The sequence below is a fragment of the Gossypium raimondii genome, chromosome 11 (assembly GCF_025698545.1).
Source record: "Gossypium raimondii isolate GPD5lz chromosome 11, ASM2569854v1, whole genome shotgun sequence".
In the NCBI taxonomy this organism is placed as follows: Eukaryota; Viridiplantae; Streptophyta; class Magnoliopsida; order Malvales; family Malvaceae; genus Gossypium; species Gossypium raimondii.
Genome location: NC_068575.1, coordinates 45045621 through 45063248, shown reverse-complemented (window position 1 = coordinate 45063248; position 17628 = coordinate 45045621). Strand labels below are relative to the sequence as shown.

General features: G+C 31.4%; 1 protein-coding gene across 1 annotated transcript; it reads left to right on the top strand.

Moving 5' to 3' along the window:
* Positions 1-11303: 11303 nt before the first annotated feature.
* Positions 11304-17265, top strand: LOC105803663 (ATP-dependent DNA helicase Q-like 3). The gene is made up of 20 exons (XM_052624493.1): positions 11304-11464; positions 11557-11726; positions 11810-11917; positions 12069-12076; positions 12170-12253; positions 12450-12590; positions 12706-12740; positions 13042-13125; positions 13262-13350; positions 13551-13703; positions 13785-13881; positions 14434-14437; positions 14567-14716; positions 14808-14900; positions 14976-15041; positions 15144-15274; positions 15750-15844; positions 15975-16102; positions 16364-16470; positions 16563-17265. Exons 2-20 carry the CDS (start codon positions 11573-11575, stop codon positions 17032-17034), a joined length of 2199 nt encoding a protein of 732 aa, XP_052480453.1. The 5' UTR covers positions 11304-11464; positions 11557-11572; the 3' UTR covers positions 17035-17265.
* The last annotated feature ends 363 nt before the right edge of the window (positions 17266-17628 follow it).

Below are 17628 nucleotides of genomic sequence, written 5' to 3'. Positions count from 1 at the left end.
AAAGAAGATTGATAAATAGATGTGAGCTCATGTATATTACATGGAAAGGTTTGAGTTTATGTAAGTGTTTGATTTATATAAATGCTTATTGAGGATATCGAATTTCACATGATGAGTAAGTAGATAAATATGAGAAATCTATATAGTTATATTGATTATGAATATGTAATGAATATTGGATTGAATGTGGGATAGCTTAAATTGCTTATGCATATGAAAATGTGAATGAATTAGTAAGAATATATTAGATCTGTATGAACACGGAAATGGAAAAAAAAAAACTTGTGAGACCCTTGGTTAGCTATGTGTATTGATACGTGGTATAAAGGTGAAAGCAATTAAGTAACATTGTAATTTGTAAATGCTCAATATGTGTTATTTGATAAGTTAAGTATATTATCATATGAGCTTACTAAGCTGTATAGCTTACTTTATTTTCTTTCCTATGTTTATAGTGTTTCAAAGGCTCGCTTAGGTTGGAAGTCGTCGGAGATCCCATCACACTATCCAGTTATGGTTTTGGTATTTTAAAAGTTTGTACTTTTGACATATGGCATGTATAGGCTAGTTTCGATATGGTTCATTTTGACCTGTATATATATAGCCATACGAAAATGGCTTGATAATGATGCTAATGTTGTGTATATTCGGTCATGGTATAAGCTCATTTTTGAAAGTATGTGTCTCGGTATATATATATATGTATGATGTATTGGTTATATGTTTTGGTTGAGTAATGATTTAGTTGATGGATGTGTTTTTACTATAATACATATGTACCCATAAGCTAAGTTATGTATAAGTGATTGCTTGCATATTGGTTGTGTAGGTACGGTTTGTGATGGCAAAGTACGAATATGTTTTATAAATTTTGTGCATGAATTGTAATAATTGATCGTGATGAATTATGTTTTTGTTAGATAATGCCTCGTAACCCTAATTCGGCGACGGATATGGGTTAGGGGTGTTACAAACCAAATTTTTAATATGACCCTCATAACACTCCATAAATATTTAATAAAATATTTACGGGCTCAGTTTATGGAAATGAGGTCCCAATACCTCATTTTCTAAAATCACTTGACTTTAGGGATATACCACTTGAACCTAATTATTCATTCAAATAGCATAAATTATCAAATCAAAATTTATTATAACACTATATTTGACTTGTAAATATTAAATATAATATTTATGGACTCACTCGTCAGATTTGTGGTCCCAAAACCATTATTTCTAACACAACTAAAAAATGGGATGTTACATATAAAATGTGAATTAGATTAATGATAATGAGTTGAAATAATGATATGAAATGATACTATATGTGCATGTATGTGAAATGTGACTAAAGATAACATGTGAAAGAACATGCGAATCATATTTTTACGAGCCTTGAGCGCCGACATGGGAATGAAATGAATCAACCGATTCGAGAAATATCAAAACAAAAGAAACAAATAGACGGTATGAAATGAATGAATATGTTAGACTATTGTAATATAAGGCCTTATATGTGTGTATAAACTTGGCTATATGGAAACTTTGCATTATTTTGGTATTTGGCATGAATAGTATATGAATTGGTTGATCTAAAGCATGAATTGGTTGTGTTTATATGGTTAATGTTATTGTTATAATATCTTGAATCATGAAAGTACCACTAAGCTTTATCACTCAACATACGGTTGTTTATTTCAGTGGGCAGGTTCTAGTAGATCTCAAAGTTTTGAGGAGTGAATTAGCATCAAATTTGTAACCCTCGACTCAACAATGTTTGTATAGTTCATTTTTTCAATAAATGTCATGTACCTAGGTTTTGAGTCGGTTTCATATAGTAAATGGTCAAATTGAAAGTGTAATGACCTGAAAGTTAGTGGTGTCGAAAATGGTGGTTTCAGAACCCTATTTCTGACTAAAGATTCCATAAATATTACTATTTAATATTCACAAGGTTAGTATAAATTTTAATTAAAGTTTGGTCCAATAGTTTAATTTTTGTTTTATTTTTTTCTTCCATCGTTTGAGCTAGAGAAAACCTAGAGAAGCCATTTATGTGACCTTAAGCATTCAACCCTTCATCTAGTAAGTGAATCTAAGTTTTTTTTTTTTGTAATTTCTATGTTTTTGAGATCGTAGAAGCTCAATTTAGCTCACCTGACCAATATTTTGTAAAAATGTTAAGGTTTTAGAAACTTCCTATTCTTGAATACTTGATGAAATTGGTGTTGATTTGTTAGATTTTAAGCTTAGAAGTGAAAAAGGACTAATTTGTAAAGCAAAAGTTGTTAATTTTGAACATAGGGACTAATGTGTAAATAATTCAAAATTGATGTTTAATTTCTATAATTTTAGATATTAGAGAGCTGTAGAAGGATGGAATTCAGATTGGTTTTGAAATCAAATTTCAAATTTGAAAGTTATATCAATTTCGGTTTAGGGACTAAATTGAGTAAAATGTAAAACTTTAGGAAACATTCAAAATTGAAATTGAACTGTCATATGCAGAAAAAATGTTATAAAGTATTTCGATTTGATAATTGAAATGAATTATTATTATAGATCGGGATTTGAATTCACGGGAGGACAATTGAGAAAAAGGTAAAATTGCGAAATAGTCTTTGATGTTTTTTTTGCTATTTTTTCCAATTAAGTTCATAGGGTGAAGTTATATGTAATTGTAATGTATATGTGTTTGAATTATGAATTTATTTGTGTGTAAGTGTAATTTGAATTGTTTATGATTTGGTACAAAAGGGTAAGATATGGACTAAATTGTAAAGAATTGGTTATATGTATGAAACGTGCTTGAGTAAACATATTAAAGAATAGGATACGATTGGCATGCCAACACACTTGTATGGGTTCAACACTTCTATGCTCTCTGTTTAACACTTTAGTGCTCTTTATTTAGCACTGCGGTGCTTTTTGGTGTGGTATAGTTACTCGTGTATCCGAATGTATTTATTATAGTTCATCGGGCTAAATGATTAATGAAAAAGAGAAATGACAGTGAAATGTTACTAGCCTAATGTACAAATGGTATTGAATTGTGAAATATATGTGTATAGTGCTAAATTGAATAGTATGTTAAATGTTGAATTACCATATTACTCGGTTATATAATGAAGTCAATGTATTATTGTAACATGCTTTGTTAGACAATATAGTGACAAGTTAAACTAGTATGATATGTTTAATTGTAAATCGAGGTAAGTTTATCGTTTTATTACCTATAAACTTACTAAGCATACAAAATGCTTACCTTGTTGTTTTCCATTTCTGTAGATTGTCTGTTTGCGGAACTCTTCAGTCGGATTAGATCAAAGATCACACTATCCCTCTGTCAACTTGGTAGACTTTTACTCGTTTTAATCTCTGTATTGTGGCATGTACTTAGATGCTTATATATGTAATTGTAAACTCAAAATTATAAAGGATTTTTCTATATATTTATACCACCTTTTAACTTAATAATTATATTAATCTTGAGTAATTGTTAATAAATTAAGTTGATTTTGCTTAAATGTTAATATGAGACATGAATTTATGAAGTATGCGAAATTATGCTTTATTACGTGATTTTTTTGCATAAATTATATTATTTTCATGTTAATTATTATTATGTGACTTTTATTATGCAGTAGGTCCATGGAAGATGAGATTACCATAAGTATGCATGGACATGGACACATACACCTTACTTGGATGGTAATGCCATGCAAAATTGGGTCATAATAATTTTAATTTGACCCAGTTAAAGTGTGTTACAAAGTGGACATGTCTAATTAATTTTTGGATCATGAAACCATCCAACAAGGAGGAGTCAAGCTAAATTTCGACACAAGCATATGGCTGCCCAAAAATCAACTTTGGGATATTTCATTGGAGGTCCTTGCAGTTGCAATTTAATTAGAAATCAGCACACAAACTATGCATTTGAAACCGTCCACTCTATGCTAATTATAGCATGATTTTATGTTTGAAATAATCAACCAAACCACCTCCTTTTCCACAATTTATGGTCGGCCATACAATGGAGAAGATGGAGGGATTTTAAACTCTATTTTTAATAAACTTCACCCTCACCTTCACCTATAAATACCACACTACTCATTCCTCATTCTTCATCCCTTCATTCATAACACATCTCTCATTCTACAATTTTTTCTCTCATTCCATTTCCTTTTTCTTTTTCCCCACGCCTAGCCACTCCATTTTCCCTTCCATTCTTTAGCCAACAAAAGCCTTGTCAAGATCATCTCTTGGCCGCCCACCTTGAGAAACCCTTAGCAAAGGAGCAACGGGCGGATCGAAGAAACAACTCAGTCAAAAAGATCCAAGAGGCTGCTGAATTGAATTAGAGTTTACTCTTTCCTCTTTGTTGTTTAATTTAAACATGTTTCTTAAGTGTTTATTGATCTTGAAATCAACAATGATATCTTAATTTTGTTTAGCTAGGATGATTATGTTAATTCAATAATATTTGTTTGATTCATGTTTAATGTGTTTGTGCCTCAGCCAATCATGTTTTCAATTAAAATCAAGATGTATTTCATTCATACGTGACTAGATGCATTCAGATTAGTTGAGTGATCCTAACTAGACAACGGCTAGTAGACACATAATTGAAAAGTGCAATACTCAATTTAGATCACTAAACCCGACTAAATTAGTGGTTCATAATATCTTTAGTTAACTCTATTATCTTGCATAGTTTTTAGGTTTATGTGATTAAACTGTTTCAGACTTAATTGTCCCTGTTACCTTGCATAAATACTAAGAAACCCTTAGTTTAATATCATCAGTAAAATGTATGTTTCACTAAGTAAAATATCCGAAAGGACTTAATTTTGTTTCCAAACTCATGAAAGATTGAGTTGCCATGGAATGTGTTCCGAACATTGTTAAGCATGATGAAAATGAATTAAGTTGATTAATGTAATTATCCTACCCTATACATGTTATTGATTGTTGAAGTTGTGTTTCTGTTGCTAAAACCCATCTTATCCATTTTAAACATTCATTTCATTTGCATTTAGGTTAAATTGCATTAGAGATCAATTTTGCATTTAGTTGAATTAATCTAGTTAAATCATCATCACTCAAATTATTATATTTTTATACCAAATTGTGAATTTATAATTTTGCAAATAATCAACTAACATACATAGTCCTTGTGGAGACGATAACTCATTTTACTTACTTATTACTTGAACGTCTGTGTACACTTGCACAAAAATCTCGTTACAATAATATCGTATAAATGGATGGTTTGTTGAAAAACTTGTTTAATGTTTGAATTTGAAAAGCTAATGTCCATATATGCATAAATGTGGGCTTTGGCAATATGATAGGCTTTATATGTGTGTCTTGTTGAATAGAGAATTTTGGTTGTGTAATGGTATGATTTGCTCATAAAAATGATATAATTAAGTATTATTTGAATGATTAAAAACATGATAAATAAGTTGGTACTTTTGCTAAGTTGTTTGGAGTGTTTTGTGTAGGTTTTGATGTGTGCTCTAAGGCACCTTTTGTATATATGTTAATTTGAGCATGAAATGGACACCAAAATGAAAGTTTTGACATTTTGGCTTTAAGGTATCGATACCCTAGTAAAAGGTATCGTTACTTAGCATTTTCAATTAGTTTTCAAATAAACAGAACACCAAAATGGTATCGATATCGGACTAAAGTATTGATACTTTACATCAGGGTACCGATACTTTACAAGGGTACCGATACACTTGTATTTTGATCAGTTTTTACAAAAGAAACTGAATCATAAAATGGTATTGATACTTGTAAGGGAGTATCGATTCCATAAGTATAGTATCAATACTTGTTGAGTTAAGGATGAATTTTCCAAACATCAAAACTAAATTTGGTATTGGTACCTTTTAGGGGTATCGATACTTGTTAAAAATTTTGAAATTTTGCAATTTGACCCTATTTCGTCTCCAGATTAACAATTAAGTTTTCGTATGTTCGATTAAGTCTCAATAAAATCTATTTATCATATAATGACTGTAATTATGAAATGTTTGTTTGTTTAAATGGTTTATTTTAATGTTAAATTGAACTTGGGAAATGACTTATTTGTATGATTAAAGTTGGCATATTAGTTGAGATGGTTGAAATGAATCAAATATGCAATTGTTTCAAGTGTCCTGAATTGGTACATATAGACCTTTTGGAAACAGTGAATGACATCGCGATTTTGACATCAAGCTCTTAATGTCGCGACGAGGACAAGTCAATGAGTTGCATCACGACCTGGAACTCCCGAAGTCACAACGTCAACTCAATATTTTGAAACCTTTTACATTCTAATCCTAATTCGACCTCGAGTTATTAAAAGAGCTTTTGTAAGCTCGTATAGGACTCGAATATGATTATATATTATATTATAATGATGTTTTGAACTAAATAATATGTATTAGCTGTGAAATTGAATTGTATTTAATCGTAGTTGCTCTAAAAAAGAATGTGACATCCCGTAGCTTAGACTCGATGATCGGGTCGAATATGGGATGTTACAGCTACCAACAATCTCTTAGTCCAATGGCAAGAGTATTATATTGTAGGCATGAGAGTTTGGGTTCAATTTTGAGTAACCCCATTCCTCTACGCCAATTATAAAAAAACATTAATTTGCTAAAGTACTATAGTTGATTGAATCTTTGCAACATTTTATTAACCGAGGCCTTAATTTTTCTTGCTAGTTTTTAAAATAAATTATTTTAATTATGTAATGAGTTTGAATTGTTGAACATAATTAAAATCTATTAACTTAATTAACCATTTAAATATTATAATAATAAAAAATTCAAATCATAATTAAAATAATTTTACCATATTTAATGTAAAACACTTCATATATTTAATATGACACAAATATATGTTAATAAAGCTTTTTAAACATTTGTACAAACTATAGAAATTATATATTTAACCTTTTCACTGTTTTTTATTTTTAATAATCAATAAATTTATCACAATAGCTCATAAATATTATATAATTAATTAACTTATAGTATATTAGATTTAAACTATATAAATATATTTGAAAAAAAACAATATAAATATATTATTTATAAAATTTTATGTATAAAATATAAAGTTAATTATTATATAAATAATTAAATTTTATTATTTAAAACAAAAGTAATATAATTTTCCTTGTATTTTTTGTTAATGGAAACATAATAATACAAATATAAATTTGTTATGATACTCACTATTATCAATCCGTAACCCGATTGGGTCCGGTCAGGTTCTACACGGTTTGCACTTTAAGTTCGCGTGACACTATGAGTTCGCATATAAAACACTCGCACCCTTCTATGAAACCGCATGATGTGGGTTCACACACCATCACATAAGCGAACCCACATCGTATAAACACATGTTAAACCTAGCGAGGGTACATGTCAACATGCATGGAACTTACCTATAGTATCACATCTATGAACAATAATCATGTCATATAAATAAACAGCTCCACCCATTAAATCACACACAAAAACACTTAACAAAATTAATTTAATATAAAATTTAATTTTTTTATTTTCATTATATAAATTCATTTAATAAAAATCTTTTAATAGAAACAAAATTCTCATAGACAAGTATGATAAATTTTAGTAAATTTATTTAACAAAATATTTTAATTAAATTAAAATTCTTATTTATAAGTTTGATAAATCTTGTAAAAATAAAAATATTTAAATAAAAATCCAGTAATATAATGAACAACAAATACTATATTGGTTAGTTCAAAATTTAGTCCCAACTCATGTTTTATATGATTTTATATAATATAAAGAGATTATTGATAGATTATTTCACTTAAGGTCTGCTTTGGACAACACAATGTAATTGAATGAAAGAATTGGAATTCACTAGACGTGTTCGATTGACAAAGTGTAATTACATCGTAATTTCTTATATCATGTTTGGCGGTACAAATTGTAATTACATGGTTACATAATTTATATTTTAAATAAATATTAATTACTATAAAAATTATTAGTATGAAAAAATAATTTCTAAATAAGTAACAAAAATGAAAACCAAATTATCGTATGTATTATGTTAGTATTAAAAGTAGATAATAATACGATTACAAATATAATAACAAGAACAATAAACATCATATGTAATTTTATCTAATTGTTCTAGTGCATACTTGTTGCGTTATTCCATCTTTAATATTTAACATATGCTTCTTATCATTATCTGTTAGTTCTTGACTGAGTTCATAATCATCATCTGATTTTGAATTTGTATCATTAAGATCATCAATATATCATTCTTCTATGTATTCTTTGTAAGGATGGAAATGGGACAGGTCGGATTTTTGCCCGCCTTGACCCTGATCTGAACATTGATAAATCCGCCCCGAACCCGAAATTTAATAGGAGATTCGGCTCCAACCCGACCTGAATTTAATGTAATTGTTTTATTTTTAATTTTCAAGCAAATAAGATTACATTTTTTAATTGTTTTTTTTGTTTTGAAGCAAATAAATTTTTGGGTAATTTACCAATAAAAGCCCTTTTTTTCAAAATTTACCGAAATGGGCCAACTATTTAATTATTTACCGGAATGGACTATTTTCCGCGAAATCGCGTCCACGTCAGCGTGATGTCAGGATACGCGCCAGGAAATCGCGTCCACGTCAGCGCGACTTGCTGACGTGGACATAAATCGCGCCCTCGAGGACGCGATTTGCTGACATGGCATGAATAATTTATGTTTTTTAGCTTGGAAAACTTTGAAAGGCCATAACTTTTGGCTCGGTTGTCCGATTGAGACAATTTTTTTTATTTTGAATAACTTTTTGAGATCTACGCGCTGGCAAACCACCAAAATTTCGATTTCGTAGAAAAAGATCCTTTTTTGCCCCTAAATTTCGATTTTTTCGGTTTAAAATTGAATTTTGAAACATTCAAATCATTATTTTCCTTATTTATTTGAAGTAAACACCGAATTTTTTTTGCAGAATTGTTGTATTATTTTTTCTGATTTGACACGTGTATGGAATAGGCCCGATAAATCGTTAGAACGTAAGTAATATAATTAAAGATAATAACAATATTTTTATAATATGTCAATTAATTAGTTTAGTTTAGTTGGTTAAGATGCTTGCTTTTTTCCCTTAGTACCTTGATTCAAATCTTGTTGGTAATAATTTTGAATCTTTTTTGTACTTGTTGCATTTATTTTTTTAATCAATTAACTGGGCCCATTTCGGTAAATTTTAAAAAAATAGGGCTTTTTTTGGTATTTTACCCAGTTAATTGATTAAAAAATAAATGCAACAAGTACAAAAAAGATTCAAATAAATGCAACAATTCTGTAAAAAAAGATCCGGTGTTTACTTCAAATAAATAAGGAAAATAATGATTTGAATGTTTCAAAATTCAATTTTAAACCGAAAAAATAGAAATTTAGAGGCCAAAAATGATCTTTTTCAATGAAAACTACGGCAAACCGCCTTCGGCTATTTGCCAGCGCGTAGATCTCGAAAAGTTATTCGAAATCAAAAAAAAAATCGTCTCAATCGGACAACCAAGCCAAAAGTTATGGCCTTTCAAAGTTTTCCAAGCTAAAAAATATAAACTGTTCATGCCACGTCAGCAAATCGCGTCCTCGAGGGTGCGATTTCCTTCCACGTCAGCAAGTCACGCTGACGTGGACGCGATTTCCTGGCGCGTACCCTGACATCGCGCTGACGTGGACGCAATTTCGCGGAAAATGGACCATTCCAGTAAATAATTAAATAGTTGGCCCATTTCGGTAAATTTTGAAAAAAAAGGGCTTTTATTGGTAAATTACCCTAAATTTTTTTTTGAGTTTAGACTTAAAACTTAATATATATTTATTGAAAGCAAAAACTTGATATATATATATCAAAGGTATTATTGTAAATATCTCGGAGCGGTGCGGGGGGATGGATTTACCTCATACTCGACCCAACTATTTTTCTAATTTCAACCCTATTTTTCAAAAAAAAAAAACCCCTAATGAATTGGTTCGAGTTAGAACCTCTCGGATTTGAGGTTTTTTTTTTTTTTTTGCCATCGCTAACTCTTGGAAGTATATGGATTATCTCAATTCCACCTATGATTGAAGTTATAAAATATGCAATATGTTAGTACAATTCTTTTTTTTAATGCTATACTAAAATGATGTTGTTAGTACAGAAAGATTTTTTCATAATATGTAAATTAAGTCAACATAATATAAAATTTATAATACTTAACCTTTATAATTTATAAAATAAATTATCCAAAACTTTCATAACACTTTTATAAATAATATAATTTTTATCATTACTTTTAAAAGTTACTTTTATAAATAAGTTATAATAAAAAATTATAATATTTTTTATAAATAATCTATTATTTTTATAATATATAACATCCACGTATAAATAAGTTATGTCCATACTTGATCATAAATTTTATAAATAAATATATTATAAAATATTTATAACCCGATATAACTTTTTTAATAATATATATTTTTGTTATAACTTATAAAATGCATAAATTATTTTTATAATATAATTTTTACGATTTATAATATAAAAAAGTTTTTGTCATAACTATCCCAAAATACTCATACATGTTATGTTTATAATATAATTTTATAATTTGTATAGAAATATTTTTTTTTAAATTGGGCTTGGGTGTAAATACATGTGTAATTATTCAAATTCTCACCCTCCTCTAAAAATTAGAAAGTGTATTTGGGTGTTCCAGTTACACCCAATTCGGTGAGACTCGTCAATTACAATGATTACCAAACATACCACCAATGTGTAATTATATACAATTACACCCAAATTCAATTGCTAGGTAATTTTCCAAATACTTATTTTTAAAACTTCAAAATAAATTTTATAATTTAATGAATCATTTAAATAATTATTTTAAATATTAAAAAAATTATTTATATAAATTTAATTTAATAACTCTGTTTTGTTTTTTCACTCACTCACTCACTCTTATATTTGCATTTGAATTTAACCCATAGTTTTGTTTTTTAAACAATCTCATTATAAGTTTTGATTATATCTAAAATTATCCTTAATTTCTCTCAACACATAAATAAAAATAGAAGGCTTCAACTTACTCGAACCTACATCTTCCTATATTAATAGCAATACTCATATCATCGTAATAACCCATAATTTTAATCTTGCTATTCTAATATCAAATCTTAGGCTACCTTAATAATTTCACCGTCACCGGCTCGCCGTCCTTTTTCATTGAAATGACCTGGGCCTTCAAGTCTGCGATATGGGCTTCCTACCCAGTAGTATCCAGGTTATGATTGCCGTTAAGCTCTGAACTCTTAAAATCGTTGGGTTTCAAAGCTCAAAACTTCTTTTGATATTCGATTCTTCGAAAGAAAGAAAGTGAGGGCAGGCCTCCGATTTCTACTCCAGGTGAAGAACTACTCCACCATTCCTTCGATTTTATTTTTCTTCAATAATAGTATTCATCGTCGATTACCGGTTGTAACAAAGCTTGAATTCAGAACAACATTGGATTCAATGAAGAAGTCGCCGTTGCCAGTGCAAAACCTTGGCGCCAAAGGCAAGCAACGCAAATGTGGAAGAGAAGCTTTAGTTAAGCTCCTGAGATGGAATTTCGGTCATCCTGATTTCAGAGGGAATCAGTTGGAAGCCATTGAGGCCATTTTATCAGGTATATTTTGAACGTAAAATTTTCATCAAGATCGTTTTTTTTTCAAAATTTTGTTGAATTTAGCCCATTCCTTTTTATTTCAGGGAGAGATTGTTTTTGTCTAATGCCGACTGGGGGAGGAAAATCAATGTGTTATCAAATCCCTGCTTTGGCTAAAACGGGAATTGTGCTCGTCATTTCTCCGTTAATAGGTGGATGTATCTCTTCCATTTTATTTTATTTTATTTTTTAACTTTTACTCCTTGAAAGATTTCTTAACCTTTTTTTTAACTATTCACTGGTTTTAAACCGGAAGGACATTGCACTTAACTTGTACATTTGTTCCTCCAATTTAATCCGCAGCCTTGATGGTAAGTATATCGCATGGCAGCTTCCTTCTAGTATAATAATTTTTTTTCTCCCACAAATTTTAAATTTTTTTTTGGAATTTATTTACTAATTAGGAAAACCAAGTAATGGCATTGAAGGAGAAAGGAATTGCAGCTGAGTTTCTCTCTTCAACTCAAACGTCGCAGCTGAGGAATAAGGTAATCTAAGTTATGGCACTGATTGTTAAGCTTGAGCTTCATTTGTTACTAGGAAACCATATGTCCCATCGTGGCCCTTGGGCTATTATTATTTGCCCTTAATAGCAAATTTTGGTTTTATTCGTTGTAATGGATGAGATCAGTTGAAATGAACGTGTTATTGTATTCTTTTTTATGTTTCTGTTTTAATTATCAGATTCATGAAGATCTTGATCGTGGACAACCATCTATTCGCTTGCTTTATGTGACACCGGAGCTGATTGCCACTTCAGGGTTTATGTCAAAGCTTAAAAAGATTCATGGTAGAGGATTGTTAAATCTCATTGCTGTAGATGAGGTGTGATTTGTATGAACTAGTATTGGCCAATGACTTTAGTCTGGAAATTTGCAGCTTTTTTGACGAGAAGTTTTAGTCTCTGCCTAAAATTTTGCTTCTTTTGTGAAAATTGCAGGCACATTGCATCTCATCATGGGGTCATGATTTCAGGTTTGTGATCACTCCCACCAAAAGGAAAGAAATTTGAGTATGTTCTTTTAGTTCTATGCCAAATTACTGTAAAAGACAACAATTAGTATTCAGCCTGAATTTAGGCTTTCACTTTTCATATGTAGCCTATGTCTGACGTGTTCATGTTTGAACCGAATTTTATTTGCCGAGGTGTATCTAACTCTTGTTCTTTTCATATGTAATAACCTATGCATATGTTTTTTCTGCATATACACCCATTTAAGGACTATTTTATTGCTAAAACTCTTACATGAAGGTTTCTGCTGGTGTATTCTTGTAGGCCTAGCTATCGCAAGCTTTCATCTTTGAGGAACCAACTACAAGATGTACCAATATTGGCTTTGACTGCCACTGCTATTCCTAAGTGCGTGTGGCAATATACTTTTTGCTTTCATAAGGGAGAATATCATGTTCCAATAGTCTAGGAGATTTTTCTCATGAGGTACATTGCCAGAACCAATTTACAAAATAATTTGGTCTTTTTCTTTTTCATTTTGCAGGGTACAGAAGGATGTCATAGATTCCTTAAATTTGCAAAATCCTTTAGTCCTTAAATCATCTTTCAACCGTCCAAATATATATTATGAAGGTAAGTAGTAAGCTTGTACTGATGATGCTAGTGACAAGTACTAAGCAATAGGCATATAGTTCACATTTTTCCTTGCAAAAATTTGTTTTTTTTGTTGTATATGTTGATATTTGATTTGGTTTGAGTTTTCTTGTTATTGCTCTTCACATAGAGAACCATATTTAATTATTGTGCATCTAAGATGATTACCAAAAGTGCAGTTCGATATAAAGATCTTATGGATGATGCTTATGCTGACTTGTGTGATGTGCTCAAATCTGCTGGAGATGTCTGTGCAATTGTTTACTGCCTTGAACGGACAACTTGTGATGACTTGTCCACTCATCTTTCCAAAAATGGGATTTCCTGTGCTGGTAACTGATGCTTCTTTATTCCCAACCTTCATTGTAGACCTATATCATATGGTAGGTTTTACTTTTACATTTCTTTTTCAGCCTATCATGCAGGGTTAAATAATAAACTGCGGAGCTCTGTCTTAGATGATTGGATTTGTTCCAAGATACAGGTTGTTGTGGCCACAGTAGCTTTTGGGTATGATTAACCAAAAAGTTTACTTAATATTGAACTTGCTCTGATCTTCTCCTACTGGATTATATTAAAAGTGAACTATCACATAGTTCGTCTTTGATGTACTAGTCTGTTTATCTACGAAACAATGTGAATAGAATAGTTTAAATAATAATAGTGAACTTAGGTTGTAAATAAGAACACTCATGTCAAGAAACTGGCAATGGATACTCAGAGGGAGGCATTCTTAAAGTTAGAATGCCTTTCTATTTCACTTCTAATTACCTGCACTGCAACTTACTTGAGATTGTAATGAAGTCCTTCATTTTTTTTTTATTTTATAGTTTAAGCTATAATAACGAACTTAGGTAGTAACCAAGAAATCCTATGTCAAGAAACTGGCAATAGATATTCAGAGGAAGGCATTCTTAAAGTTAGTGTACCTTTCTTTTTCACTTCTAATTACCTGCACTGCAACTTACCTGAGATTGTGATGAATTCCTTATTTTCTTTTTGGTTTATGCTCGGGGCTGATCTTATATGCGCATGGTTATTCACATGGTCGTTTTCTTTCAGAATGGTAAGCTAATATATTACTAATTTTTTTCATTGAACAATGAAGACATCTCTTTAAAATTTTGACTGTTGGACTATTGTGGGAACTGATGAATATCATTTGCCTCTAATATCTCGGGGTCGATATTTCTAGGGTATAGACAGAAAGGATGTTAGAATAGTTTGCCATTTTAATATCCCGAAGTCAATGGAAGCCTTCTATCAAGAGTCGGGTAGAGCTGGTCGTGACCAGTTGCCTTCTAGAAGCTTGTTGTACTATGGAGTGGATGATCGAAAAAGGATGGTTGGTCACCATTTCAAACCGTGTGATCATGATAGCTCTCGCTTTGCATGCTTTTATCTTGAATTGATCTGTTTATTGGACTACTTGGCAGGAATTTATTCTTAGCATTGCTGAGAGCAAGAAATTGCAATCATCAGATTCACAACATGGATTGTCAAAGAAGTCCACGTCTGATTTTAATCTGGTCAGTAAAAGTCCTGTTGGTACAATGTGAACTCTCCTTGCTACTCATTTTTCATGAAGTGCATAAAACATGCAGATGGTTGAATATTGCGAGGGTTCTGGATGCCGTAGGAAAAAGATTCTTGAGAGCTTTGGAGAAGAGGTAATGGAATTTGTGGTAAAGCATGTTCTGTTTATGCAGTAGTTGGCTGCTTTTACCCGTTCATCATTGATCCAAAACTACTTTTGTATCCTGGCTAAAAAGGTTTCTGCATCACTGTGTAAAAAATCATGCGATGCCTGCAAACATCCAAACCTTGTGGCCAAGTATCTGGTAGAGCTAACAACTGCTATTGCTGTCCGCCAAAGAAATGGTTTCTCAAAAATCTTGAGCAGGTATGGTTTTAACCTTGTTTTAGTGAAAGGGATGACATGTTTTCTCCCTTATTATATTAAGTATGCTTGCAATCAATTATTGAAAAGTTTTTCTACATCACCTTAAATTTGGCAGTCATAGAGTCTTTAAACATGATCAACCAAGGCTGTACAAGCAATCTGTAGGCAGTTTTGCTCCATCTTAAGGACACTGAATTACTCATGATTGTTTTTTCCTTGAGCATATTTAAACAATCATCCCAGAATTCATTCTTTGTAGTTTTAGTTAAGTGAGTGCAATGCATCAGTGTTTTCTAATATAACTAATTTTTAATGCTTGTGATATGAGCTACTAATGTTAGTAGCTTTGGTGATTGAAAGTGGCATAATGCATGGAGAATAAAGACTTTTTTGATGACCTAGCTTCCAAGTAAATGTGTAAACTGTCAGTAGTACAGTGCTTATGAGTTTATCCATGCATGTCTTTATAATTCAGCTCCACGGATGCCTTTGAAAATGAAAATTTCTCAGAATTCTGGAACCGTAATGATGAGGCAAGTGGCTCTGAGGAAGATATATCTGATTCGGAGGGTAAGTGAATTTGTATTAAATGTCAACATTCATTTAGGGGTTTGGGTTTCCTCTAACGAAGGGATAAAAAAACAGAAGGCAATATGGAACTTTTTTATTAATTTACTTGTTTAATCTTTTAAATTTCCAGATGGGTTTGAGGTTGCAAAGGGCATATCCAGATCCAAATTTTCAAAAAAAACAGGGATAAATGAGAAGATCGAGCTCTTGCAGCGTGCAGAAGAAAACTACTATCGGAACAAAGCTCATGATAAACAAGTTAGTGCCCATATTCTCCAGTCATATGAACAATAATGGTTTCGCATAGAAACTCAAATGCTGCTTCGTCAATCATGAAATATGAAACTCTTAAGTATTCATAGTCTTCAATTGAGGCTTGTCCATGCAAATCAGAATGAGGCTGAATTGCTTTGACATAGAAAGCATGATCTATTAGTAATTTGATTCTTCAAGATGTTTGACCATTTCTGGTGTATGGTAGTTTTTGAAATTAGCAACAACATTATTTGTACTGAACAGGCCAATAAACCTGACAAAAATGCCATATCTGGAGCGCTGAGAGAATCAAGCAAGCAAAGATTGTTAGATGCCCTGAAGCAGGCTCATCAGCGACTTGGTGACTTGAAGTATGTGTACTTTTTTCACGCACATTTTTCCTTTAATGGGTTGGGAAAACAAACATGGAAAATGATGTATCATCATCATACTTGCAATGCAGGGTTGATTTTGAAGCATCATCTACCATCCTTGAAAATGAGTGCTTTAAGAAATATGGGAAGAGTGGGAAATCTTTTTATTACTCGCAAGTGGCGAGTAAGGTGAGGTGGCTATCTACAACAAGCTCTGCAGCTGAGATAACAAATCAAATCGGTACTGGTATCACGTCTCCTTTGGAGAATATCACAAGGAAGGAAGAACCCTCTCGAACAGTGTCAGCTATGTTACATGATGAGAGAAAAAAAGAAGTAAATAAAGTTATTGGTGAACAACGTTGTGGCGACATTGAATCGAAGACTTCAGTAAAGGCTTCAACCCCGCAGATGCAAACTAAGCTGCCTGCAATTCCATCTTTCTCTCAGTTTGTAAACAGCAGAAAGTCGAAAGAGATGCAACAACCAAAGGCATCAGAGGAAAAGGAGCATCACCATTCACCCAATAAACATACGAAGAAGAGAATGAGGTTGAAGTAGGGTGAGTGTCCCAAGCCTTGTGTGTTATTTTCATTTCATTTGGTTCAGTGTATATAGGACTGCAAAATCCCAATAGTTCCAGTTTGCTTCTAATATGTGCTTTTGACAACTTTTCCCTGTCCCAGAATGTATCTCTTTTTTTTTTGTTGTTTTCTTAGGGTTTAGGGCAATTGAAACTTTCATTATAGAAAAATTAATCGAGGTTTTGGTATCGTATGGCCTGGTATATAATATTGATCTCATTTAGTTCTGCTGGATCATCTTTTATCACAGCAACGGAAAGGATCGAGAGCAACATTAAGTTTTAATTTGAATAGGCAAAAGCGTCCGGCCTCCCGCTTGAGCATTGGAATTACATGGGGAATTAAGCACGGCATAAACTAACAAGAACAAACCACCACCACCACCAAAAATAAATAAATAAATAAATAAAAACAACTAGATTATATGGTGAAAAATTTTATGTATTTATAAAAATTAAATATGACTTTGATAGAAATGGTAAAGTAAAAACAAGGGAGATTTTGGTGTTTTCGGTTCAAATATATTATTAGCATGTATTTTTTTAAAATTGAGACTTAAGTGATGGGTGAT

Bases quoted from the DNA above. Each gene is read 5' to 3' on its own strand.
- LOC105803663 (XM_052624493.1), top strand. From the start codon at position 11,573: ATGAAGAAGTCGCCGTTGCCAGTGCAAAACCTTGGCGCCAAAGGCAAG. The intron at 12,591-12,705 runs GTGTGATTTGTA...TGAAAATTGCAG, and splicing joins ATCTCATTGCTGTAGATGAG to GCACATTGCATCTCATCATG. The intron at 16,103-16,363 runs GTTAGTGCCCAT...TGTACTGAACAG, and splicing joins ACAAAGCTCATGATAAACAA to GCCAATAAACCTGACAAAAA.